Raw genomic sequence first — 26,861 nt, 5'->3', positions numbered from 1 at the left:
AGTGAAGTGGAGGTAAATGGTTTTCAGTGCCTATAGGCCATCTCAGGTTAAAGGATAAACTATAGGACCATTAAACATAAGAAAAACGGATGCGTGCTCATTCTGTATTAGTGTCTACATTTACCAAAATGAACCTTGTTATAATAAAGAACTGCATACATGGAGGAATAAAGGCAATTTCCAGACACATCTATCTATTCACATATAGCCCAGCATAGGAGTCAATGACCTTAATGTGATCCAGTCTGAAAAAAACATTGAATTAGCTAAAAAGGGCTTACTCAATTGAACCACTCTGTGTCTAAAGTACTGAATCATGCCTCAGCGTCTAGATCTGTATTACACAAAATGATATTAACGCAATCTACTTCTACTGGAACTACTTTAAATGTCCATCAAGATTACTTCTCAGAAATTTCCCTCACCGTGACTCAGCGTGCTTCACCTGTTGAGATGCTGCTCATTTGAACATGAAAACCGTCAGAAGGAAAAGCACCTGCGTGGTTCAGAGATTATGAACTATGACTTCAATGAACTGAAACTTTCAAGGGTCCCCTTGCAGTGCAGCACAACCTGCAGTAAAACTAAATCCCCAGATACAACAAAGGTCACATTTCCATCCGCCTCCTTTCTCTCAGTCTTAGAAAATTAAATGCTAGCTATCCAGATGCCTGTTAATGGCAATGAGCTGGTTAATGGTACCCAAAGAAACTATATATCATTCGATACTCTCTATTCCTAACAAAAGGTGACCCTATTTCACTTTTCTACTGCAATTTGAATTGTGTTCACTTTCCATCTTTAAAAAACAAAAAAAAGCCTAATGGTTCATCTTAACTTGAATTTCAGAACATAATAGATGTGACTCTGCAAATGTGGTCTCCTGCGCCAGGTGCCTCCAGCTGGGTCCGGAATGTGGATGGTGTGTTCAAGAGGTGTGTCTTTGTTTGTTTGTTGTTGCTGCTACTTTTGAGTTTTTCTATCCTTAACTTCCTCTCTAGCCTGATTTCATTGCTCCAATATCCAGGAATAAGAAAGGTACTGCTGAGCATCAGGAAAACTTGATTTGGTTTCTGTGCGAAAGCAGTTTATCTGGCTGAATATGAAATCAATTGTCATATTTTTGTTAGAAAAAAAGTGTGGTAATTTTGACATGAGTGTAAACCATTTGTGCTTTCCATCTGTTCTATAGAAAAACTTGGCAAACATATGCAATAATGTTGATAGTTCAGTAGACTTTGATATAAGATCCTTGCTGTAACTTGCAGCACAAAATTATGTTCCTACGTTTGATTGCTCTTTTAATACTTGCTTATAAAAGAGAAACAGGATTATCATCAGTCCATGTTGTTTGCCTTTATATGAAATATTAAGAGTTCAGTGATTTTCTAAAATTGTATAGCAATTTTTTGTTTCTTATAGAAAATGTGGTGCCTTAATTTTTACACTTAAACCTGTTCATGAAGTACTGTGTATATTTTAAATCCTGTAGAGTGGAGAATAAATCATTGTTATTGCTAAAAAGTTAATATAATATTTTGCATTCTGTGTGAAAAAAACAAATTTCAACAAAATTCTTAGTAAAAATTATGTCATCTTTTTTTTCCTAGTCTAAAGTTGTTTTTACAAGATTTTTGAGTTTTTAAGCCAGAGGTGCCTTTCTGCTACATTGGAGTTTCTTTTGAGATTGTCTGTGTAGTTTTGTAGTTACTTATGCAACTCCTGGGGATTGATTGCAACCAATGGGCTTTCAGAGACTTCTGCCTGACATGGATATGAATCTCTAGTTTTACTTCCTCTAATTTATCTCAACAACAAACACCCATCACCTTGTCACCCTCCCTTCCCATTCTCCCTTGTGAATGCATCAGGAAGACAAAGACTACTGAGAAGTAACAGGGATGCTTACCTGTGAACAAGTCAGGGGCTACGGTATAAGGGATTCACATACAATAGCTATACATCAGACATCATTAACTAACAAGGAAGTACTTTGTCACCACCCATCAAGTCAGACAATGTCATTAAAAGGAAGATTCCAGAGTTTCTTAGCCCAAGATCATCAGTTCTATGATGTAAGGACTAGTCAGCAGTCATGCCATTCTCCGAGTATCCCGTTCTTTCCTCATTTATCTCTATGCCTTGTAGGGGTCTCTGTGTCAGGGATGTGGCCTGGTTTTCCTGTCCCTAAGCCAATACTCCACTCATCACTTTAAGGAGAGCCTTGCTCTTTGTGCCAAGCCAACTTCAGCTGCTGAGTGCTTTAGTGTGAGCTGTTGGGGTGAGCTTTCGGAAATATGCTTCAAAGCACAGTTGTCAGCCAAGTGTGACACTGGGTTCCAGAGAGACCACTCCTCCTCACAGCTGTGATTGGTACAAAAGGGGAGAAAAATGGCAGCTCTGAAAATACCCATCTGTCTGCCCACGAAGCAGAACCTTGGAGGTGTGCCAAGGGATGGGAATTCAGAGGGAAGAAGGCCAGTGCAGGGGGTGTGCTAAGGAACAGAGGGAACCTGTGTTAACTGTTGGACCTGCAAACAGAGACCGCGATGAAAACATTGAACATTTGCAAGGTTATTCTTGTCTATACACTACAGTATAATGTGATTCATGTTTAGAAAGATCAGACTCTAAAGAGATACCAAGTTCAATTTAAACCCTAGTTTAAATGGCTTTTAACTGTAAACTATGTAAAAGACTATGTAAACTATGTTGCTTCATCCCTTTAAATCACATTTTTCTCTATCTCTAAAATGGAAATTCTGATTGTGCCTACCTCACACTTTAACCAATCTGCTATGAAGTAACATGCGGCATAGGACATAGGACATTGCTTGAGATATAGGACTTGTTACTCTATATACTTTACTTATGTTTAGGGAGCTGAGCTGACTGTGCCAATAATTCAACCAGGAGCTGGAGAGATGGCTCAGTGAGGGAAATTGCTAGCTGTATAAGCAGAAAGATCTCATTTAGGACCCCTATCCCCTGCATGAAAGCCAGAGTAGTAGCACACATCTATAACTCCAGCACTGGGAGGTGTAAACAGACATATTCCTGGGTCTCGCTGGCAAGACAGTCTAGTTGAAATGGCGAAGTCCAGATTCAGTGAAAGACCATACTTCAAAAAACTAAGGTGGAGAGGTAATGGAAGAAGACATTTAAACATCAACTTCTGGCCTCCCCACATACCTGCATGCACAAGCAATCCACTTCTGAGAAGTAAAATCAACCATCATACAGACACAGATACCACTCGTGGCCCTGATTTCTTAGCCAGAAAAGATGGAGGGAAAGAAAAAGGAGGTAATGCCTGATCATGATAATAATGAATGAAAAGTGCCTTAACCAAAATACCACATCCTATGAGGCTCATGAAATACCCAAGAAGGAGTGGTGGAAAAGATGTAGGTGCTGAAAGGTAAGGGGAGAGGGCAAGAAATTCTGTCTACTAAGAACTACTCAGCATTGCACTCTGAAATGCAAAGCAGTTGTAGTTACCTGCACTGGACCTGCATAAGACTGGTCTTGTGAACTGGTTATGGATGGGCTCTACTCTCCCTGCCAAAATTTAGCAACCAAGAGGTCCTGGAGAAGTGTAGACATTATCATTAGTTGTGGACTTAATGGTGAACCCAACCAGGCTAAAGTAGATAATTCCAAACCCATGAACACAAAGACAGCCCTGGGTCACAAAACAAAATAAATAGACTTGATTTGGGGGGGGGGGAAGAGGCATTATTTTGGTGGAGGGAGATAACTGGAGGAATATATACATTATGAAATTGTCAAAACTTAATAAAAATTCTGTCTCCAAAAGTCATTATGAATGTAGATAGTAGCTCTTACACCCCTCTTGCTCTCTCTTGTGCTCTCTGTCACTGTCCCTTCTCTCCCCATCCCCCCACCCCATCCCCTTTCCCTCCACATGCTCATGGCTGGCCTCTCCTCTCCTCTCCTCTCCTCTCCTCTCCTCTCCTCTCCTCTCCTCTCCTCTCCTCTCCTCTCCTCTCCTCTTTTCTCATTAAACCTCTCCACGTGGGAAAAGAGAAAGAACATAGACAGTATATACTCAATTTGCTTGCATTCTGATATGCCATTTTAATCTGTTAATTCGTAATCTCTATTTTCCCTTCCTTCCATTCTCCAGAAAACCATTAGAAAACATTTGAGGTAGAAAGTACCTGGTTAATATAATCTGGTTAACATTTGTGTTTCTCATTAACATCTATAAGAGGAAACACATTGTTTTGGCCAATTCTCTCTCCATCTTGACCCATACAGTCACAATGTGAGAATGTACCTGACTTGAAACCACAGTCTTCACGAAATAGGAAGTGAAGAGTATTTGCTGTCTAAAGGGAGGGATAAGACCCTTCTATTTCCAAGCAGATTTCTGGCTGCAAAACACTCAGTAGTGGGGAAATGCATTTTGTTTATATACCCAGAGTAATATGCTAATGTACAGAAGAGGCAACTGTTGAAAAGCTGAAAAGCTGCTGGGACTTTAGCCTGGGCCTCTCATTCTCTTCACATCCCAGCTACAGAAACTTGGAGTCTGAGTTCCCTAGTATTTTTCTTGAAGAAAAAGTAAAACATAAGGGTTAGAAGAAATTAAAATGGCGTAAACTGCCAAGAAATTAAAAGGGTGTGGTTTCAAATTGCTTTTCTTTCAAATGGAAAGTAAGCCGCAATGGCAAGAGCCTTTTCTTTCCTTTTCAAACATAATTGGTTGGTTGGCAATGCTCTTCTGACTTAGTGCTTACAGTGGGCTAAAACCACCATTCTGATTCAAACATTGCAAAACAATTGAGAAGATTTTGCTATTTTAGCAAAACTATTTGACATTTAAAGGTCACATGGCATATAACTTGATGTATAGTTACAGGAAATTAGCCACCTCTTCATCTTCTCTATTCTGAACACTGGAGATCAGACACTCTAGCACGATGAAAAGGAAGAGTAGAGCTGTTTATATTTTATTTCCTTTGCATAATATGAGATCTTGGGGACTTTCTATCTGGAAAATGATTGTTGCCCTTGGTGACTCGGCATGTGTGTTGAAAATGCAACAACTACTGAGCCTTGTATATGCTCAGTGTCCACATGCCTAGAGAAATAGAGACCTCCACCTAACCTGAAGCACACTAGAGGAACTGTGACACATGCTGTACCAGTTACTGCCTATTTCTCTGAGGAACTCAGATAAACTGTATCTGACTGGTAGTTGTAGGTTTTACTAGTTGATATAATACATTTAGATATAAGGCTATGGCTGTTTTAAGCTTCTAATTAAAATCTAGGTGAAGGTTAACTGTAAGACAAATTTAAATGTGTCTGTTTCCACAATACCATTTAGCAAACACTTGGAAAGTTTGATTAGAAAGTAGGGCAGATTGCCTTTTCCATTTTCAGTGTGTTTAGATCACCAGTGAAAGCCAATCACTAATTATCAGTCAATATTGCGAAGACCAAACAGTAAACCATTAGCACTTACAGCCATACATAGTCTCTTCAGCACATTCTTCTACCATCTTCTAAAAATGGGGCATTTTGATACAAACCATGAAAACAAATGATTGCATTTGTCCCACTTACTTTAATTTACTAAGCCAAGCTCTAAATTGAGAAAAGAACATTTTAAAAATGTTTTATATTGCCTACCATGATGCTATCTAGTCATTCCCTGGTCCTGAGGATATCACTCTTCATAATTAATGACATCACCTTTCACCTGTCATTTAAAGTTTATACTTCCCTTTCTCCATAAACCCTATGACATTCTCTTGCCCCTGAGCTTTATTCCCATATAAAATATAATAATTATATTTTCCTGCTTAGTGACTGAATTTATTCATGATCTGTTGACTTCAGTAGTGAAGACTCTAGCTGCCTTGCTGTATATCCTTAACACTTAGAAAAATCATCTCGTACTAAGTGCCTGTTCAACAGTCTTTTGCTGAATGATTAACTAGAGATCAAATTCCCCAAATCATATTACTGAAAGGTGAAATACTTAAATGCCGGACCAAAATAGCTCTGCCAGGAAGATTACTGGACAAATATTCAGCTCACATGTAACTATCTCAAATAAATAATTTAGATCAATATTATCCATAGTAAAATATTTCCATACTTTTCAGTACAAAACCTGAGTGGTCATGTGAAAAGTGAAAGTATTTTTTTAAATATCAGCCAGAACAAATGAACTTTGATTCATATTTCATTAATCCCAAGCTAGCCACCATTTTATGCTGAATGATCACGAAAAGTTTAGGTTTAGATGCAAAATCAGAAAAGCCTGAATTGGAATCATCTAGTACTATGTCTTCACAAGCATCTTCCTTGGTTTATCTTAGCTATTTACAGGCTGCTTTGTATATAAGAAACTGCAAAAATTGATAGTTTAAGAACCTAGAATTCCAATTCCTTCTTAGATGAGTTGTCAGCACAGTTAGTCATGTGATTTTGAAGGAGTTGCTCTCATCTCCCAAGCACAACAGTATACACTAGCCATGCCAGCTGGGTTCCTTGAAACATAAGGCACACATGTGGAAACAATAAATTGTCTACTTTGACTAATTCTTTTCTTAAGTCTGTCTTTCCAAAGTCAGATGTTTAAAAAGAATGAAGCTGGTGTAATTTTACAGGGTTCAGTCAACAACAATTAAAGTGCTTGATTAAACTCTCCTCTTATTAACTTGTTTTCTTATTTTTAATGAATTGTAGAAGTGAAACTTTTATTCCTGACAAAGTTGCCCATAGTTTTATTAGAAGCATACAGCTAATTTATGAGATGGCCTAATTTGTTCTACATGGGAAATGCCTCTCCCTTGTAATATTTACATTGTAGGGTTTCTGAAGTTGTCACAGAGGTGATTTGCTAAAAACATCAGTGATTTTCTTTTTTTTTTTTAAACAGGATTTTGTTTCAGGTGGATCAAGAAGTGAACGTTGTGATACTGTTTCCAATTTGATAAGCAAAGGCTGTCCAGTTGACTCAATAGAATACCTGTCTGTGCATGTAGTAACATCAAGTGAGAATGAAATCAATACACAAGTGACTCCGGGAGATGTCTCAATCCAACTGCATCCAGGTTTGGCAATTCTCAAAGAAATCTGTGATGATCCCTGATTTGCAATGACAGCTCCTAGTAATTTGCTCTCAGTTAATATGATGCAACCAACAGCAGCTTAGTAGAAAACTACTGAGCTCAGATCAAGGAACTATGATTCCAGTCCCTATCATGTTTGTAGCTAACCTGTTTTGCCTGGGACACACTACAAACCTTATCACGACCTATTGTAACTCTGTGTTCTGAACTGGTCCAGTCACACTGTGATGTAATTATTCTCTGGATCCAATGAACAAAGGGAACTTTTTCTTACGTTTAGTTATTGAGTTGGTAGAGGGTAAAGAGGCACATGTATGCCACAGTGGACCTAGAGGTCAGAGACTAAGTTGCAGGAGTTGATTCTCTCCTTTAGCCATGTATGTTTGAAAATTGCATGGCCATTGTCAAGCCTGGTAGTTCCAAGCCTGTCAAACATGCAAAGACCAGAAAGGGGATATATTTTTTGTACTCTTTCTCCATTCCTCAGAGTGCTAGAATAGAGTAAATTCTTCATCAAATACTTATATGATGTACTGATTCATTAGTCAATGAGAAAAACAAATTAAGCTACTTAGGGCCTTCTCCATGAACTTTTAAACAAAACTATCTTTTATTATTATTATAATTATCTTAGACAGCTCTGTGATGGTGTTTGAAGTTAGTATGTACTTTTCCTCATGCATTTCTCTGATATCTCCCCTTCTGTCACAGTATGCCACTCAGTCTGACATATGTGGTAGATCTGGAAAACATCCATTGACCCAGGTACATGAGTTCCATCCAATATATGAACTGTATACAAGATGTCAAGGAACACAGAGATAAACCACAGAGCTAGAAGACTGGTTTAAAGTAATATTGTTTTCAACTCTTTATTAGGTCACTGTGGATGGTCCTATCTTTTTTGTTTTAAATAAATTTAAATTTAATAAAAAGATTTTGGCTTTGGTATAGCAGTAATGATAATAATTCTTGCAATACTTCTCATCCACTCTAAATTCCAAACTATTTTTCCAGACTCTATAGTTACCAGCTAAACTCTGTTTCTTTCCCTGAACATGTTCTCAGCTTCCACCTGAAACTGGGTTTTTGAGCACCAGCAAGAAAAGGATGCATAGCCAGTACAAGAATTCTAATTCAGTTGGTTAAGCTATGGTTCTTCCTCCCACTTATTTTTGACATAAAAACAAACAAACAAACAACAACAACAAAACAAAAATCCCTCAATGTTCACCCATAAATATGCCCTTAACATTTCGGGTAATTACACATGCCTTTGCCTGCACACACAGCCTTCTGAAGTTATAATTGTCCAGCCACCTCTAATGAGGTTTCTCTCTACATGTTTTTACAACAGGCTTCTGATCTCAGATTTTCTAATCTCTCCTAGATTATTTCTAAAAGTCTTGGTTTCTTACCAGTCTCTATATCTGGATAGAATTTTCCACCTTTGCCTGTAAAGTCTTCATGGGGTGGGCTTTTTTGTTTGCTTGCTTGTTTGTTCTTTCTGTGTTAACTCTGAATGGTAACACACATGACATTCCATTATAATTTTGCTTTCTAGCTCAAGTGTGTCCAGGGTTACTCCCTGAGCACAACTACATTTGAAGGCATGATGTTACCATGGTCTTTACCCCAAAGACTTTCTTCAAATCCCACAGATCTCTGTGTCACCTCCTTTCACTTGACTTAACAAGTTGTTCATTAGAGGAGAGCTTAAAATCATTTCCTTCACCATCTTCAGAGGAAATAAGGGAGGAAATTACAGAACAACTTAGCTTAAAAATTTGATGTTTTAGTATGTTTAGCTACCACCACACAACACCTTACATTTGGTGACACAAATGATAGAATTACCTTTTCCCACAGTTCCAGAAAGGCTAAAACGTCTAAAGCCAGGGAAGTTCAAAAACAAGGTATAGAGAGACTCAGTGAGGGTTCTTCTCCACCCTTACAGGAGTTCCTACTGACTCCTCACATGGCAGAGTTGACAGGGAAAGTCATAGGAAGGGGGATAATGTAGAAATAAGGTCTCCAGTATCTCAGAAGATTATTAATCTCATTATAACGTACCACCCTCATAATCTCATCTAAACCTAATAACTTCCCAAGGCATGTCTCCAAGTACTATTCAGCTTATATCATTGATATATAAAATATTAAAGTCCATAAAGCATATTAAGAAATTAATCACATAGAACCCTGTTACAGAAACTAAAAATCATTTCACAATCTATATCTTTAAACACAGTGCATTAAAATTGACTCAAAAGATAAAATCAAAGTTCTGATTATAAACTAAGAGTAACAGTGACAAAATACATTCAAATAGATAAGATATAACATGAATTGTTCTAAAAAATAGAAATGTTTGCTTTTATTTTGAAAAAGAAATGAATAAAAATGAACTGATCAAGGACAGCAAAAGGAGCAATTAAAAAAAGTAATTTAAATTTAAAATAAGTTAAATATAGCATTAAAATAAAATGTAAATAGATATATAAGCTCAATAGGAATAATAAATTATTAGCAAATCTAATTAAGAAATAAAAATAAAATTTAATTTAATTTCTAATTTAAATGAGAAATAGTCTACGGGTACTTGAGGTCTAAACAGTTACATGGTAAGAAGTGCTTTGTATTCAGTCATACTTTCAAGGAACATGTTATACCTATGTTATGTAAACTCTTACACAGATTTGCAGTAGGCCTACAAGATACTTAGTTGTTGTGAGTCAGTCTGCCCTCACTGTAGCAAATCAAATTAGACTGCATTTTCTAAGATTCACTGTGTCCTTACAAACAAAAGAATACACATTCTTGAACAAGAAGATGTTACTGTGGCAATTACAAGTCTCCATAAGCACAGTTACATTAAAGATATTCCGTAATGGTGAGATTATCCCAATCAAGATCAAATACAGTCTGTCTAACAAACCACTTATTTCCTTAGAATATGTTGCTAAAAGTAGATTTGCTAGGTGAATTAGCTTTATGTCACTGTGGCAAAATATTCCAGAGAAATAACTTACAGATTTGTTTTGTCTTATGATATCTGCATTTCCACCCATGATCATTTGACTTCACTGTTTTGGTGCCTATGAGACTTTTTATTATGTCAGGGAGATGAGACAAGGGCAAAGACAAAGAGACAGGGGTCAAAATATACTTCCAAAGGCTTGTCTCCAATGACTAATTTCATTCAGCTTCGCTTCACTTCTAAATGCTCTATAACCTCCAACAGCACTGGAGGATGGATCAGACATTTAACACTCTGGGCTCTTGCAAACACTCAAGTTTCAAACTGTTACACTGTGTTAAGGTGAGAAAATTTGTTTAGATTTGTAATGTATATTTATTCACATAAAATTCATAAGGTAAAATGAATCACTTATGAGTTGTTTATGTGAGCCAAGCTTCCTTTCTTATTTAATATCTTCAATTGTCAATTAAAAATTGTATTACATTTATTTAATGTGTGTTGCATATGTGTGTGTGTGTGTGTGTGTGTGTGTTTTGTGTGCATGCGTGTGTACAGGCATGCATGCTACAGCTCATAGGGGAGATCAAGAGACAATTTATAAGTCTGTTCTTTCTTTCCATAATGTGAGTCCCAGGGATAAAACTTGTGTCATGAGCAGCAGATACCTTTAAAGATTAAGCCATTTTACTGGCCCAGTATTCAACGTTCTTAGTGTAATAGTCCATGAGCTATCTGTTCTTGCCCTCCCCATGCCAGTACTAGTGTGCTTGAACATCTTTATAAGCTTACTATTTCTAACCATTTTTATCTTTGGATTTTTGGTGTGATGGTATGATTTGCTTGTCCACACTAATATGCCAATCACCCTGTTTTTAAAATTAGATGCTAATTCCCAGCAGGTTATCCTGGTTTATATATTATTTATCTCTAATGAATGTGACTATATCCTTCAAATGCCCTGTTCTTCAGAAAATATTTGCACTCTAGTATATATAAATTGCATGTTTCTGCTTATGTGTTCATGTAATTTATATACATCAATAATTACAGCTTTCCACCTTTTGGATCTATATTGTTTTAGGTCTTCTCAGATTATAGGCAGCTATAAAGGCTTCAGAGATTAAAAGAATCCAGTAGAAATAATGGCAGTAAACAGTAATATATACGTTTTTTACTGTGTGCCAAATACAGAGCTAATAATAGTGTGTAAAGCTATCTTATACTAGCTTTTAGAAATTGAAAGATGATGATGATAAAGATGCTATGTCTGGGACCTCATAATTATATGGAAAACATTAAAATGAGAGTATGATCCAATTGCCAGGGAAATAGAGAAGGAAGCTCAGTCTGGTCCAAGGAGAAGTAGCTTACTGAACAGTGTCTTAAAGCAGTAATTACATGAAGAAAAGGGAGGTTAGCTTACCACAGTCAAAATGAGCATGAAGCAGGCAGGGAAGCATGTGTTTGCAGAGCATTTCTGGGGACTTAAAAGCAGTTTTGTTTTGTTAGACTTAAGAGGAAGATGGAGGTGCTTTGATCTGTGATATTAGCTACTTGAGCACCTTAAGTAAGAAGGAACAAACAACTTTGTGTTTAAGAAAAAAAATAGTAGAAAGCTCAAGACCAAGGAGGGCAGTGAAGTGAAGAAAGAAGGGAAAATGTAGGCCAAAGCTAAGACAGGGAAGAGAGAGTCAGAGGAAGTTGAGTTTGGGGCCAATCTGAGATATATAATGAGGTCCTGTCTGAAACACAATAAAAAGAAAAGCTATTAAGAAGAGGAGACAAGATGGGAAGGCAGGGAAAAGATTCATAAAGGCAAGTAAATACCAAAGAGGAAATGTTATGGTCAGCCCTAGATTATAGTCAATTATAACCATTTTCCACATAGTTGGCCTTGACTATCAACTATGTTTAGTGGTTTGACGGTTTAATGTGGGCAATGGGATCTAAAGTTAGTTAGAAAATGTGATTTAAATCACAACACACACACACACACACACACACACTATAGTATTCACACTCACTTGTACTCCATGTAGAGAAGCTGATGAAGAAAAGGAAGCATGTGTTCTATGGCAGCAAAGGACTTGAAGAAAAACTAAAGCATTGTCAGAACTCAATTCTCATTGTCCAAAATTTCCTCTTCGTGAGATTGGTAAGAAAAAGAAAAAGATGTCAGCAACATAATCAATATTGCCCTTTATCCACCACACTCAGAGTAAAGTGATGTGAGTGACTATGACACATGAGCTAAGGATACATTGACTAAAACTCTCGAGTAAACTTCTATCTAAATAGTTATCCATCACATCTTGCCTCTGTAAATATTTAGAAAGTAAACTTCAGGTCACTGTCTCCTTACTTAGAAATCAAATATGATTGAATATAACTGTTTGACAATATTTGATAGTTGAAAGAGTCCAGTTTGTTTTAAAGTATTAATAGTATTCATGATTGTACATGAATCATTGTCTTAGTTCCTTTTCTCTTGATGTGATGACGCATCATGACCAAGGCAACTTTAAATAAAGCGTTAATTGGAATTATGGGTCCAGAGGGTTAAATTCCATAACGATGCAGCAAAGATAGGGTAACAAGAGCAGCCTGGAGCTTCCACCTGGATCCACATGTAGAAGGTAGTGAGAAACGTACTGGGAATGGCAAGAGTCTTGTGAAACCTCAAAGCTCACCCATAGTGACAAATCTCCTCCAGCAAGAATACATCTCTTAGTCAGTTCCAATGACCAGGCATCAAGTATTCAAAGATTTAAGCCCATGGGGCCCAGTTTCTTTCTAATCACCATAGTCATGAAAAAGTAATATAATTCTTTAGATAAAATTGCCTTGCAAATCATATATCATTAATAAGAAATGAATAATAGGTTATTCTTTAATTTAGTTATTTGTATGTTTATGTGTGTTTGTCTGTATATATGGTTGGGTACCACTTGTGCACAATGCCCTCAGTGATAAGAAGAAGTCATTGGATCCCTTGGGATTGGAATTATAGATGATTGTGAGCACCATGTGGGTTCTGGAAGTCAAATCTGAGTCCTGTAGAAGAACAGCTAATTCTCTTAACCACTGAGCTATGTCTTTGGTCCAGGAGGCTATTCTTGTAGAAGGAAAAATCAAGAGTGATGAGCTCTCACTTCTGTTCCTTCCCCACCATTGTTACTCTTTTTGTTTTAAGCCACTGCATAGCACCAAGAAGTGTTTGATGAGCATGAAGTGTTGCCACTTCAGCCCAGAGTTCCATGGTCCACCAGCACAGTTCTGCTGTTACTCTCATAGTTCCTTTGCTAGCGACCCTGGGAAACAAGACAAGCCCTAGCACACCAAGCTAGGTGGCCAATTTTTAATTAAATAGGACATTTTGGGATTATATAATTTAGATGCCCTGAAGTTTCCATGCAATCCCATTTAGGTTGAGTGTAAATAATGGACTTAAGAGTAACTTGGTCAACTTTCAATTAAAGAATTGTTTAATCAGCTAATGTCTACGTTTGTTGAGTATTTGAATGCACTACATCTATGTCTGCATAACTCATCTCCACAGTTCCCCCGACATTGCTACTTGCATTAACAACCCTGCGAGGGTGACAGCCACAGGTCTTAAGTAATAGATCTATACACATTTCTCTATAATACAAAACCCATAGCCATTTTTCTCCTCGTACATAATTGCATAATCCAAAGGCATCACAAGAGCACATTATGGATAATGCCTGAAGTTTGCAGGCAAGGAAGGCATGGGAATACAAATTTGATTCCACCATAACAAGCAAAGTGAGATTTGAGGTTAACCTGTACAGGGCTATCTACCCTGAGCTGGCAAAACTTCACTTGCAGTTCAAGGATCTGGAAATGTAAGTATAGGAACTAGTGTTCCCCTGGGCAATGACTGAAAGACCAAAGTACAGAGAGTTTTACTTTTAAATGACAACTTGTCTTATTGGGGTCTTAGCCCATGTTGAGGACTGATCCAGGTACCTATGCTGAGGCCAGCATCTAGATAATCCAGGATCCTGTCACAGTGATCTCCAAGGCTTTCTCATCACCTCTTCTTTGCTGAGCCAGTGAAAGGAGATTTTGCTAGGCTGTGAACAAATCTTGTCAGCACGGGACTCCTGTGTAGCTGGCATTTGCCTGGAGTGCCTTCAATAGCTTAGGCCCCCAAGGAAACCTTTGCAGCTGTTGCACAAACTGCCTTCCACTGAGGTCACCAGCACACTTTTCCTGAGCTCCCTGCACAGTCTGCTGAAAAACTGACACATGTAGTATCATCTCTAAAAACAGAGAGTCATTCATTGTGAGACAGAACCACCATAAACTACAATGATCCACCAATATAAAAACGCTATATTGCTGATGCCTGAGGCCTTTAGCAATATGCCCAAATCAACCGTCAAAAAACCAATCACACAATTTTTCTATTTCTTAAATGCTGAGCTCTGTGTTAAGTTCAAGCCCTTCTGCATGAGCTATGCTCTCCAATTGTGGTCCATGTCTGTTTCTATTTTTAATCTGGCCCTGTATACTAATTTCTGATATTCTCCTGTATTCAATTTCCCACTTTAAGTACAGAGTGTTTCTACTGGTACTTGTTAGGGTGGAACCAAAGGGTGAATAGAGTAAATGCTCTCTAAAGACAGCCCAGCTCCTAAAGTGGACTGAGAGAATGGATGAGGCAGGATTATGCCTGCCTCACTTTTCCTTCCAAACTTCTGGGATGCAGAGCTCAGAGCACTACATGCATAGGGTTTGCTACTCAGGCAGCAAACTGAAAACAAGTGAACATCCCTCTTTTTCTACATTTGTTTTTATCTACCAATAAAGCCTTGTTATTTTGATAAGCTAGATAGTTCAGACTAAATAACATTGGAATCGTAAAAGAATTTAAAGGAAAATACAAGAACAATTCATTGATTAGGGAAATCTTTTAAGTATATCATCCCACTGACTATGTGGACTACAGATTATAATTTGGTTTTATAAATATTTCCCAGTCAAAATGTTCTCTGTGAACAAGCAGAAGTGATTTAAGATTATTTAACTTAATTGTTTTAAAAGATGAAATTCACACAATTTAAGTAGATGACTGTTCCTAGCATATCTTAAATACAGACCTAGAATCTCTGAATAACCCATGTCCTATGTCAAATCATAACGTGGCCAAGAACTAAATAACCTGCACAACAGACAGGTGCCCTTGGGCAACTCTACCTGTCTTTGGGGTGACTATCTCTTCCAGTTCAGTTATTTTGCTCAAGGCCTCTGTGATCTTTCTTCAGCACACATTTACTGAAGCCTCTCTGCATGTTGAATTAATAATCTACTGGAAGAAGCTCGTCAGCTGATTCATAATGTGTCACTCATTATCTCAAAGAGCTTCGTGTCCTGCCAAATACCAAAGGGTTCACATCTCATTGACAAAGGTCCCCTATTGCAGAAGCATGAATTAACATCTACATAGAGTAAAAGATCATCTTTCTTAAGGCGTCTTTCTGATTTGCCTCAGATCATTCCCTGAGCACAGCCACCTAAACCTTTTTTCAGACAGAATGCTGCTTATTATTTTGCACTGTGCTTTCCCAGCTCTGACAGCAATTCTGAATTGTCAGAAATGCACTGCTGTAGTTTAGATCTGAAACATCCCTCATGGCCCTTTGTTTGAACACTGTGTCCTCAGCTTCTGACACTGTTTAGAAAGGATATGGCTGGTATAGTGGGTCATTGGGAGAGACTTTCGGAAGCCATACCCAACTCTGCTACCTCTGTAACACTCTGATCCCTAATCTATAAAGATAAGAAAATAGTGGGTCATTGAGCTCCTGCTGCTCCAACTACCGTGCCATCTCCACCAAGATAACTGGCTGTATTCTCTAATCTGTGAGAGAAAACAATCTAACCTAAGTTGCCTCTATCCAGTATTGAGTCATGTACACAGTGATACACAGTGGCAGTCGCACAATAGGAAAAGAATCTTGATAGTGTGTAAATTTATGATAATTGTGCTACATAATAAAATATCACTGCAAACCACTAAGATGACTCAGTGACTACAGGTACTTGTTACACTTGACCACTCTAGTTCAATCCCTGGGATCCACAGGACAGAAGCACAGAACTGATTCTGACTCCTGCAAATTGTTGTCTAACCTCAGCATATATGTTGTGACAAGTGTGCTTACACACACACCAAATACAAATGAAAATGTCACTGTCTTACTGACATCTGAGATGTGTGAATGAAGACTGCATGATGTTTTTCTTTCTTTGAATTAGGAGCTGAAGCTAATTTTATGCTAAAAATCCGTCCCCTGAAGAAGTACCCTGTGGATCTTTATTATCTGGTTGATGTGTCAGCATCAATGCACAATAATATAGAAAAATTGAATTCCGTTGGAAACGATTTATCTAAAAAAATGGCCCTTTTTTCCCATGACTTCCGTCTTGGTTTTGGCTCATATGTGGATAAAACTGTCTCACCATACATTAGTATCCACCCGGAAAGGATCCACAATCAGTGCAGGTATCTAATGTTTCTTGTGAATAATAGTAAAAGAATCTTTCTTACGTTGTTTGTTCTAATATGAAGACTTACCGTGTTTCAAAATATTGTCTTCTTAAATAAAAGTTAAAAGTATTTGAAGAGGATCTTTCTTCTTCTCTGGAAACATTTAAGTTATATTTCCTCAAATATTGTTTATTTGCTTTTTGCCATAGGAGAAAACCTTACCTTTTACTAGTAATTTTGTATGAATTTACACCAATGAGGCTGACATACATATAAATACCTCTGGATATTGTATATTCCTCCTTTGTGGTTGCTCCAAATTTGTTGCTTTTAGGTTTGGCACATTTTATACTATTTATCATCACAATATTACACTGACATCTTACTATATTGTGATAGTGTATACTTGCATTGTTAATGATGTAACCAACTGTCTCAAAGATTATAGATCAAAAAATATGAATTTGATTCTAAATAGTACCTGCTTCCCCAAGCAAAGAAAACTAACTCCAGGCATGCAAGTTTATACATAGTACATCACTTGTTAAAATTTCAGAGAAATGACTCTGTAAACCTCTTGTCCCATAAATCATTTTCTTAAAGGAATTTTCTATTTCTATAAACTGCTCCAATCTTTTCACTCTACACATTCAAACTTGAAGAAATAGCTATCAATTAGACAAAATGGTATTGACTTATCTTTTACAGGACATTGAGAAGCCTTCTCCATTTCTTTATTCATTCATTCATAAGGTTTTCTGTGATCAGGTGTTACTTTGTAGCTTAGACTGACCCAGAATTCTCAATCCTGACACCTCCGCCTCCCTAGGGCTTCGGTAACATTATGCGGAGCTTGAACAATCTCCCTGAAGGAGAGCCTACCTGAGGAATGAGTCTCTTTCTGAGTTGCCAGAGTGTTACCAAAGTCATTCTCATAAGTTTTACTGCTCACTAATAGTTCCACAGCAAGCTTCATTTTCAAAATTAGTATGATATCTTTTTAGAAATAAAAATGCAATATGCTATTTAAGCTGAATTCCCCAATTATCTCCCTGGATGTATTTCTCATCAGCTCTAAGACCAACTGTGATAGAAAATTAGTACAAATTCTTAGGTTCCTCTTAAAAATTCAGCTGTCATTAGCATATTAAAATACTTCATTGTCCTGTGTTCATGAAATACATAGAATCTTGAGTTTTGAACATCAAACCTTATAGTTCTATATTCTACTCACAAACATTAAGTGTTCACCAACATTAAATTCTCCAGTCTTACAGACTTTCTGTTATAAAAATTTCCCCACCCATTTCTTCTTACAGCAACTACCTAATCTGACTGTTAATAGTGCTTTGAAAATTTTAAGGAAGCACAGAAAACTAGATTTTGAACTTCCTTTTCCCACACAGTGACTACAATTTAGACTGTATGCCTCCCCATGGATACATTCATGTGCTGTCTCTGACAGAAAACATCACTGAGTTTGAAAAAGCAGTCCACAGACAAAAGATCTCTGGAAACATAGACACTCCTGAAGGAGGTTTTGATGCCATGCTTCAGGCTGCCGTCTGTGAGGTAAGTTAGTTTTGCATACTGGGTGCATAAGTGCTCAGATGTAGATGAGAGGGCAAGAGTTTTATGTTCTAGTTGATTTGTGGAGTGGAAACAGTGTGAAGAAATACATTTAAAAAAATTTAACTTCTTATCACTATTGAGATTCATTTTGCTATATGCTGGGATAATGGAACCAGGTTGGGAAACAACTATAGAGAGAAGATGAGATTTAACAAAGAGAATGCTTTTTTCTTGTACACACCTTAAGACAGAGTCAGAAAGTCTTGTGTCCCACTCCTGTCATGTCATTTGGTTTTATTCTTCCTTCAGTGGACCATGTGCCCCTATAGTCAGGAACTAGAGTGGCCAGATGATAGTGAAGGAGAGAAGGGTAAACAAATACTTAGGCATGCTATTTTAGAGACAGTACATCATTCAAGCCCGACAATGTTTGTCAATTCAAACATATCGTTTACTTGAGGTAAAGACCGCAGTGAGATCCATGTCATTGTACAAGGTCTAATTACATGTTTATTTTAAGAGTCATATTGGATGGCGAAAAGAAGCTAAAAGATTGCTGCTGGTGATGACAGACCAGACATCACATCTCGCTCTTGACAGCAAATTGGCAGGCATAGTGGTGCCAAATGACGGAAACTGCCATCTGAAAAACAATGTCTACGTCAAATCAACAACCATGGTAATGTAGCAACAGCCTTTCCTAGCTATAATGACCTCTTAGGCTAAAATTAAAGTTAAAATTGTCAATTCAGCCACTCTTGTCCCAGGAAATTACCTAAAAGCAAGTTGCAAAACCAAGATGGACCAGGAACCAACACCTATGGAGCAGAATACTCTACAATTACTGGTTGAGAAAGTTGATGTCTGAACGTCACTGATACTGTCTAGTATCTGACTCTGACAAGCTACTAAGAACTGTAGAGGTTTTTTTGGTTTTGAGTTTTTATTTTTTTTCAAATAAAGTGATAATAAGGGCTTATTTTCATGTGATTCAGAGGTCTTATAAAGAAAGAAAAACAAGGCTTTGCTTTGTGGAAATAAGCTACTTCTATGAGTTTGGTATCTATAAATAGAATAATAAGTAATGAGAGAAATGGAAATGGCCTGAATAATCTTCAGAATATAATACTAAATAAACTAAATAAAGATCATGAGAAGCATAAAACAGGGCAGGCTTTGTGCACCCACATGGCTCATTTTCCCTCTGCCACACATTTTTTTGTGTAGGGCTGCTTGAGGGATGCAAGTTGTCTGAATTACTTCCCAAATCTTAGTATAAGATTTGAATCATGTATTTAAATGCCACATTTACCACCACATTTCCCCTAGCATTAGCTAACTGCAGATATAAAATTAAAAAGGGCAACAAGATATCATTTGTGTATGATGTTGACAGCACTTTACTTGCAGACGTTTGAAGAAAACTGACAAATTTCTCAATTCACGAGCTCCATTGCCTAGTACCACATAAACTAGGCATGAGAGTTCATGCCTCTAATTCTAGCATTCAGAAGGTAGAGGCAAGAAGATCAGAAATTAAATACCATCTTCAGACATATAGCAAGTTCATGACCAACCTGGATGGAGTAGATTCTGTTTCAAACAATAAAATAAAATATAATAAATTCAATCTTTAGAAAATCCAGGCTTCAGAATAACTCTAGGGGTATCTTTGAATTTGCCAATTCTCTCCTATGTAGCTATATTTCTCTTCTGTTATTCATTTCTTATCTAGCTTCCTTTCTAGTTGGCATCATTTAATCTAGGTTAGAGATCCAATGTGTTTCTTAGCAATGGAAGAGGAAAAAGAAGGAGGAGCTGCTCTGTTCTGAAACAGGAAAGCTTTTTAAAGGATACATGACAATGGCATGATACCCAAGTCCTGTTATTCTACCAAAGTCTTGCAAAGTTACTGACATCATGCCTTCATCGGTATACTTAAGTTGATGTTGTGGCTCGTCCAGGAAGGAACTTTGGGCAAAAATAAGGTGCTGTCATTATATTAGACCTAGGTTATATTTTATAACCTTGTGAAGACACGTCTGTATATTTAGAGGAATGACTCTAGCATTTGTCACTCTTGTAATTTATTGGGTGTACTTGATAATAATTCAAAAAATGCCTTCATTTAGGGTTATCCCAGATTTGTATTCTAAAGAATCCTCCTGTTGAAATTTCTCATTGCTAGCCACACTGACAAAAAACAAAAAGAACAAAAGCAAAAAGAGCTGGTGCATTGGAGTGACTCCTTGTTTTTATGCCCATGTTTAAAATGTACAATGAATGACTATGAAACCTGTGTGTCTCAGGCTACCTTGATCCCAACTCTAGGCATATGTCTACCCATTCTGACTATCAAGTACTATGAAAGAATTCTAAATTTTGTATCAGTTAAGGAAGAAATCAAATACTCTGATTTTTAGCCTCATCTCCAAAAATCATTGCCAGTAATTATACTAGACTTTTGGCCCAAAGACTTTAGACTGTCTTATATCAAGGGAGATAAGGGATTAAATGCCTGTTGTGTTTCTAAATCACAGGTCCAAAGTTATACTTTTGGGTTATAACCGTTTCAGGAAGACCAATGTAACCCATGCTAATCACAATAACTACACACTGACTGAAAGCACCTTTGCAAACACTTTGCACGCAGCGTGAAATTTATGATTACAACTCTAAACAGTTACCATTATTACCCTTTTATTTACTGCCAATGAATGAAGCAAAGTTAAGAACACAGTTGGTTATTTTAATTCATAGCTTAGCTACATGAGTTAACAAACTTTTATAAAGTTATATTTATTTCAGCGCTCTTTTTTTTTACTAAAAATGGATTTTTCCTTAACATTCAAGGTCACGAATGCATTTATAACTAATATGGCATCATACAATTTCCATTTAAGCAAAGACTCGCAGTCCTTTAATAAAGAAATTTGTTTAGTAAAGAAATTTAGTTAATTATTTTTGCTGCTGTTGATTAAGAAATGGGCTCCTCAACATCAAAAAGTGTTAAGTATACTTTCACGTCTCGGCATGTGTCTTGGATGCATTAATAAAAAGACATTCTTTGGTGCTCCAGTATTTCTAGAAAGCTTGAAATCTTCTGCAGTTTTTATGCAGTTTTTAGCAAATGTTGTTTTTATCTTGTGGGGTTCTAAAACCAGCAAAACACTTATTAGCAGATGACTGTACTATGTGCTTTAAAACTTAAAACATGCTGAGAACATTTTTCAGTTATTTTATGAAACCCCATTTGAATGCTTTACATGTTCTCAGAAAAGTAGCCAGGAAATGATCTCTGCAAACAATACCTAACTGAACTTACTCTTAATTGAAAGCAAATGTTACATGCAGAAATCACCTAATCCAGGACCACAGGAACCTGGCTCTGCTTCTTTAGAACCTCTGGAAAGGGATTCAACTAGTGTCTAAAAAGATGTTTAAATTTCATTTACAAGATATAGGATAAACTACCTTGCTAAAATTAAATGTTTGGGTTAAAACATTTAAGCAGAAAATACCTATTTCCATTCTTAATTCCACCATAATTCTGAGAAGTGTAAACTAGTATTTCTATATGTCTTACTCACACAGAGACAGGACCTTAGATATTTTAATCCTGTATCCTGGTCACATAGTTTGCCAGTCACCATCCCTTCCCTATAATACGTGAGATGCTTGTCTTGTAAAGAGACAGGGTTTATTTTGATCCTCAGTTTGGCAAATTGTTGTCCATGAAAATTTGTCCCGATCACATGACTATGGTAGCAAAACTGCTTACCTTACAGCCAGGCAGCACTAGATGGAAAGAGACCCTACAGGGCATGCCCGTTGGCCTCAAAAATTCTATCAGTCAAAGGTTCCACTGTTACCCACTAGCTTCACGGTGTCTTGCACCATGTGGGCTGTTGAAAGACATTTAAGATCCAAATAAAGGGCAGAACTGGCCGTTGCAGAGCTGGGAGATGTAACTCCAGCATCATTGCTCTGTCCAGATCACCTGTTCTTGATTTTCTTTGGGAGACTTAACTTTTAAGAGGACGTTTTCATGCCAAAGACATTTTAGTTATCATAGTACAGAGGAAGGGATACTGCTCTTTGGGTAGTCAGACATTGTGGTTCATATTCTCTATTGCATGGGACACTCTGTACAAACTGTTTTGCATAGGACCCTCTCTACAGACACACTCAAAACAAAGACATTTGTTCATCCCCAAATGTTGGTAGCCCCACTTTTGCCCAGCCTGCCCTTTGAGGTTACCAGGATCTGCCATGTGCTGAAAACCCAGGCTTCTGAGACAGAAGTAAATGGACAACATATGTTCCAAGTTTTCATCTCCAGATGCCTTCATTATCACACTGTTTCCAGTTTGCCTACCTCGCTCTAAAATAAAAACTCACTAAAAAAGTGAAGCTTTCAATATCTCATTAGAGTTTTTAAGCTATAATGAGTTTACAAACTCTTAACTCACCTTACTTCTTGCATTCATTTTACTTAGAATGAAGAAAATCTTTAGTACTTTCTTTGCCCCCTTGGCTATGCACATTATTATAATTCAACTGTATTTCCAGCACAGTAATCTATTTGACTGCAGTAATCTATTTGACTGAAAGTGTTCCCCGTTGACCTCTTTTCCCTTCTGACATTTATAAGTCCCTTCCCACAAGCTTAATGACTTAGCAATACTCCTGGCATGTTTCATCCCTTCTCCCTTTGCCTCTGAAATGCACTTTATCTCCATTAATTATTTTCAGAGTTTAGATAAGCAATATGTAATGGGTTGGAAGGCGGGTGGGGGAGGGTAGTATGTGCTAGATTCGAGGAGTCATGACATCACCAGGACAGGGCAGTTGAGAGGGAGTATGTTCTACTAGCAGAAAGAAAAGATCTATAAGATAAAATGCTTAAAAAATAAAACACTTCATTGAGGAGAGGTGAGGAGGCTTCAGAAATGGCCATTAATCCATAGCCACTTGTCAACAGTGGTTTATTTAAACATGTGTTAGACATTTATAATCTAAAATATCTGCCTTGAGGTACTTGGGATTTTTCTTTTAAAACAGATTTCTCTTCAGAGGCAATAAAACAATGTTTTTTTAAAGCTTAAAAGTCTGGTGAACCTTTTCAGTGAGCTTCTAACTAATTAGAATGAATATTCTAGACTCACACTTTATATAATTTTAGTTAACGTGACTTCCTGTTTATGGAAGGGGAAAGGAATTTAAAAGGCTCCTAAAGCTCCTCACATATTCAAATATTGACTTTATGTGAATGAAGCATAAGCTAGTTAAAAACATATGAGTTTTTTTCTTATTTTAAATGAAATGTTTTTAAAAGTAAGAAGAGTAGGTGCTTGGCAAACTGTCATTATTTTTTGTCAAAGCAAAAATATTTTAAAAGTAACTATTACTATTAAAATAATATTCCCAATGTATCTAGATTGGTCTTGCTTTTTACTTATTCCCTGTAGCTTAACTGGTATTACGCAAACTGGCACAAATCTATTTTAAGGCCATGTACTTTATTAGGAACAGGAATAGGAATTTGGCTGGGCAATTTATATTTAGGTGGTATTTTTTTCTATTACTTTAAAGTTACATTCCTAAGAATTGCTTTAGGCAGAATTTTTCTTATGCAAGCCCATGTACTAACACTTTTTGGGCCTCTTCATGAATTGGTTTCATATCACATCTAAATGCAACTAATGAAAATAAATACAGAGTATTTGCTCTGATGTCTCCTTCAGGCTGAGCCCAGGGTCTCATATGTGCTAAGCAAATGTTCTAACACCAAACATACTTGCTACCCTAGTAGTATTTTTTAAAGGCTGTATCTTTGTCCATATGTATAAATTTAAAATGTGGGCCACAGAACATTGGCTATACATAAGACTAATAATTTACTTTTATTACTAGGTGCTCATAGTTTCCAGATAAAGAAATTAGCATTGGCAGGTGTAACCTGGTACAGAAACTATAGAAAACTTGACCTTGACCTACTTGAAACTAGGTAGGCTCGTAACACAACCCTCGGCTCCTACAAGTAGCCACAAATGCATATCTAGAGGCCACAGAAGTGGAGTCTGGCATTTCTCTGGGGGATGTCTAATTATGAATCTATTGTGTGAGAAATTTTAACTCTTAGAAGAACATTTGAAAAGAAACAATAATAGTGTTATGCCTAACTATATAACTGTAAATAGCAAGTTCTGGAGTTGTCGATCAGGAGGGTGAAATGGGAGGGCGTTGCTGAGACTTGAAGCCAGGATTGTTTGCACACTAGGCAAGAACTCTACCATGAACAGCATTCTTCTCCTTGAACTAGAGTGTATTTCCTTTTCTAACTCATCCCTAGCTTTCTAATAACCACCACCACCACCACAAAAACATACACACAAACAAAACAAAACCAACAAACAAGAAAAGCTACACTTAGTTTTTCATGCTTTATTTACCCAGGTGAAGTGTGTTCATAGTACACCTAAAACCAAGCATAATAATAAATATGTCATTAATATGTACTCTGTGGAATATGTTAAAATAGAAATCCTAAGTGATGTGAGAGTATCTACTAAATATATCTTTCTAATTTAATGTAACATTGTCATCTTTCCAATTAACCAGTGACTGTAAAAATAGATCTCTGCACATGTTGCAGGATAGAACCGAAAGTTTCTGTTATCCAAACAAAAACCACATGGTTTCCTACTTGTAAAGAGAGTTTATGTTATGTCAGGAGTCAAAGCAGATGCATATGTGCACAAACACACACACACACACACACACACAAATGTGTTCACAGATGTGTGTTTACTTACACAATGGGTGTGTATATATCTACATATGTGTGTATATATACATATGCATATACATATACACACACATACACATACACATACATATACATACATATAATTACACCTCAGATCTTGCCCAGTTTCACCTCAGAATGCACTGTCAATGGCCTGTCTCTTCTGTTGAGTATTACATTATCTTCCAGTTACATCTGTTTCCATCCAATGTTAACAGAGCTCTGATCCTCCCTTTAGTGTGTGAATTTGACCCACTTTACTTTTCTAAGTTGTAGACTTTTATGGAGTTCTGCTTGCAAGATATCCTGACTTCATTCATATCGGTCTTGCATTTGAAGAGAGTTTAAATGTTCCTTGACTGTCACAAACAAGTGAATGTGTTGTTATTCTAAATCACATGGAATTTTTTTCCATACTAAAAGTCTGGAGATGGATGAGACTGAGCTGCTGAACTTTACTCCCTTCTTTCCTTCATTGTGCATTACAGGAACATCCATCATTAGGTCAACTTTCCGAAAAGTTAATAGACAACAACATAAATGTCATTTTTGCAGTTCAAGGAAAGCAGTTTCATTGGTACAAGGTATGTTCACATCTGCAATATCAAAGTTAAAATGCTTGGATTGGTTAAAGTGAGGGGAGTTTTCAGAAGTGGAGATCTAGACTCCGGAATTGTGATACACCACGTAAATTTAATGATGTCTCAATTAAGGTGAACTTGATAGCATCTTATGTTAGCACTTAGGTGTGTATTCTGTCCATGACACCTAGAACTATTACATGTGGGCACTGAAAACTGTATGAGGACTATACTCAATACATACAGGCACAGCTTGACACCCAAGCTGCTACTGAATGCAACAATAATGGGAGACTGCTATCAGATGGAGGTTTTTATACTCCAACTCTGTGTCTTTCCTGCTAGTACCAAGGTCCATGGCCATGTCGTTAAAATAGGCTAAGACTGGAAAATAGCATCTGTCCTTTTTTTAATTTGTTTAATTTTTTTGAGGAATTTCATACATGAGCACTGTAATTACATCATTCCTACTCCCTTCCTCTCCTCAACTCCCACATGCCCCCAACTCCCTCTCAAATCCATAACCTCTTCCTTATTATTGTTAAACACATGCACATATATGCATAATATATGCATAATATATATATAATATGTCCTGCTGTTTTAGTGTTGCTCTTATGTTCATGTGTTCAGGGATGACTTGGGATTGGATAATTTACTAACACCTGTCAGGGACTCTTCCCTAGAGAAAAGTGATTCTCCTTCTTCATAGCCTTTGACTTGCCTGAAGCTTTTTTCTCTAACACTGGGTCCCCTATCTATCCATGTTGGTATGTCAATTGGTACCATCATTAGTCAGCCATATTGTTGAGATTTCATGGGTACAGCTTCACTTTCATAACTAGAAGACACTACCTCAGCACACTATCTGGTTCTTTCTTCTTATAATATTTCTGTAAAAACACACTTTTTCCTCCTGGCCCCAGGCTCCCAGAATAATGACTCTGATACTCAGATATTTTTACAAATACCTAGGTTATAAGCTTTGGCTGTTCCTAGATTAGCACATAATTTAATATCCCTTTTATTCTAATCTAAGTTCTGCCATGTGGCTGTTCTGTAGCTGTTCAGCTCCCACATTCTGATCTCCTCCATGTTCCCAGGCCAATCCCTGCCTGCCTCTATTCCAGAATCCTTTCCACCTGCCAGATGTCCCACCTTTTATTCTTTTCCTATAGACCATAGTGTTTTTTGTTTGTTTGTTTGTTTTGCTTTTTTATTAACAAATAAGACAACCATGTGGTACACAAGAGATTCTACATCATTCTGTCCCTTCATC

The 26,861-nt window shown here is 37.1% G+C and overlaps 1 protein-coding gene across 1 annotated transcript in view; it reads left to right on the top strand.

Moving 5' to 3' along the window:
* The window catches only part of Itgb8 (integrin subunit beta 8), an 83,298-nt gene that overhangs the window by 32,800 nt on the left and 23,637 nt on the right, over window positions 1–26,861 (top strand). The window contains 6 exon segments of the mRNA NM_001401817.1: window positions 850–935; window positions 6,923–7,097; window positions 16,387–16,633; window positions 18,025–18,190; window positions 18,711–18,869; window positions 25,490–25,585. Coding sequence (NP_001388746.1) covers window positions 850–935; window positions 6,923–7,097; window positions 16,387–16,633; window positions 18,025–18,190; window positions 18,711–18,869; window positions 25,490–25,585 — 929 coding nt within the window.

Source organism: Rattus norvegicus, chromosome 6 (assembly GCF_021556685.1).
Source record: "Rattus norvegicus strain SHRSP/BbbUtx chromosome 6, alternate assembly SHRSP_T2T, whole genome shotgun sequence".
Lineage (NCBI taxonomy): Eukaryota > Metazoa > Chordata > Mammalia > Rodentia > Muridae > Rattus > Rattus norvegicus.
Note: the sequence above shows the minus strand (reverse complement) of the source record. Positions and strands in the feature narration are given on the sequence as shown.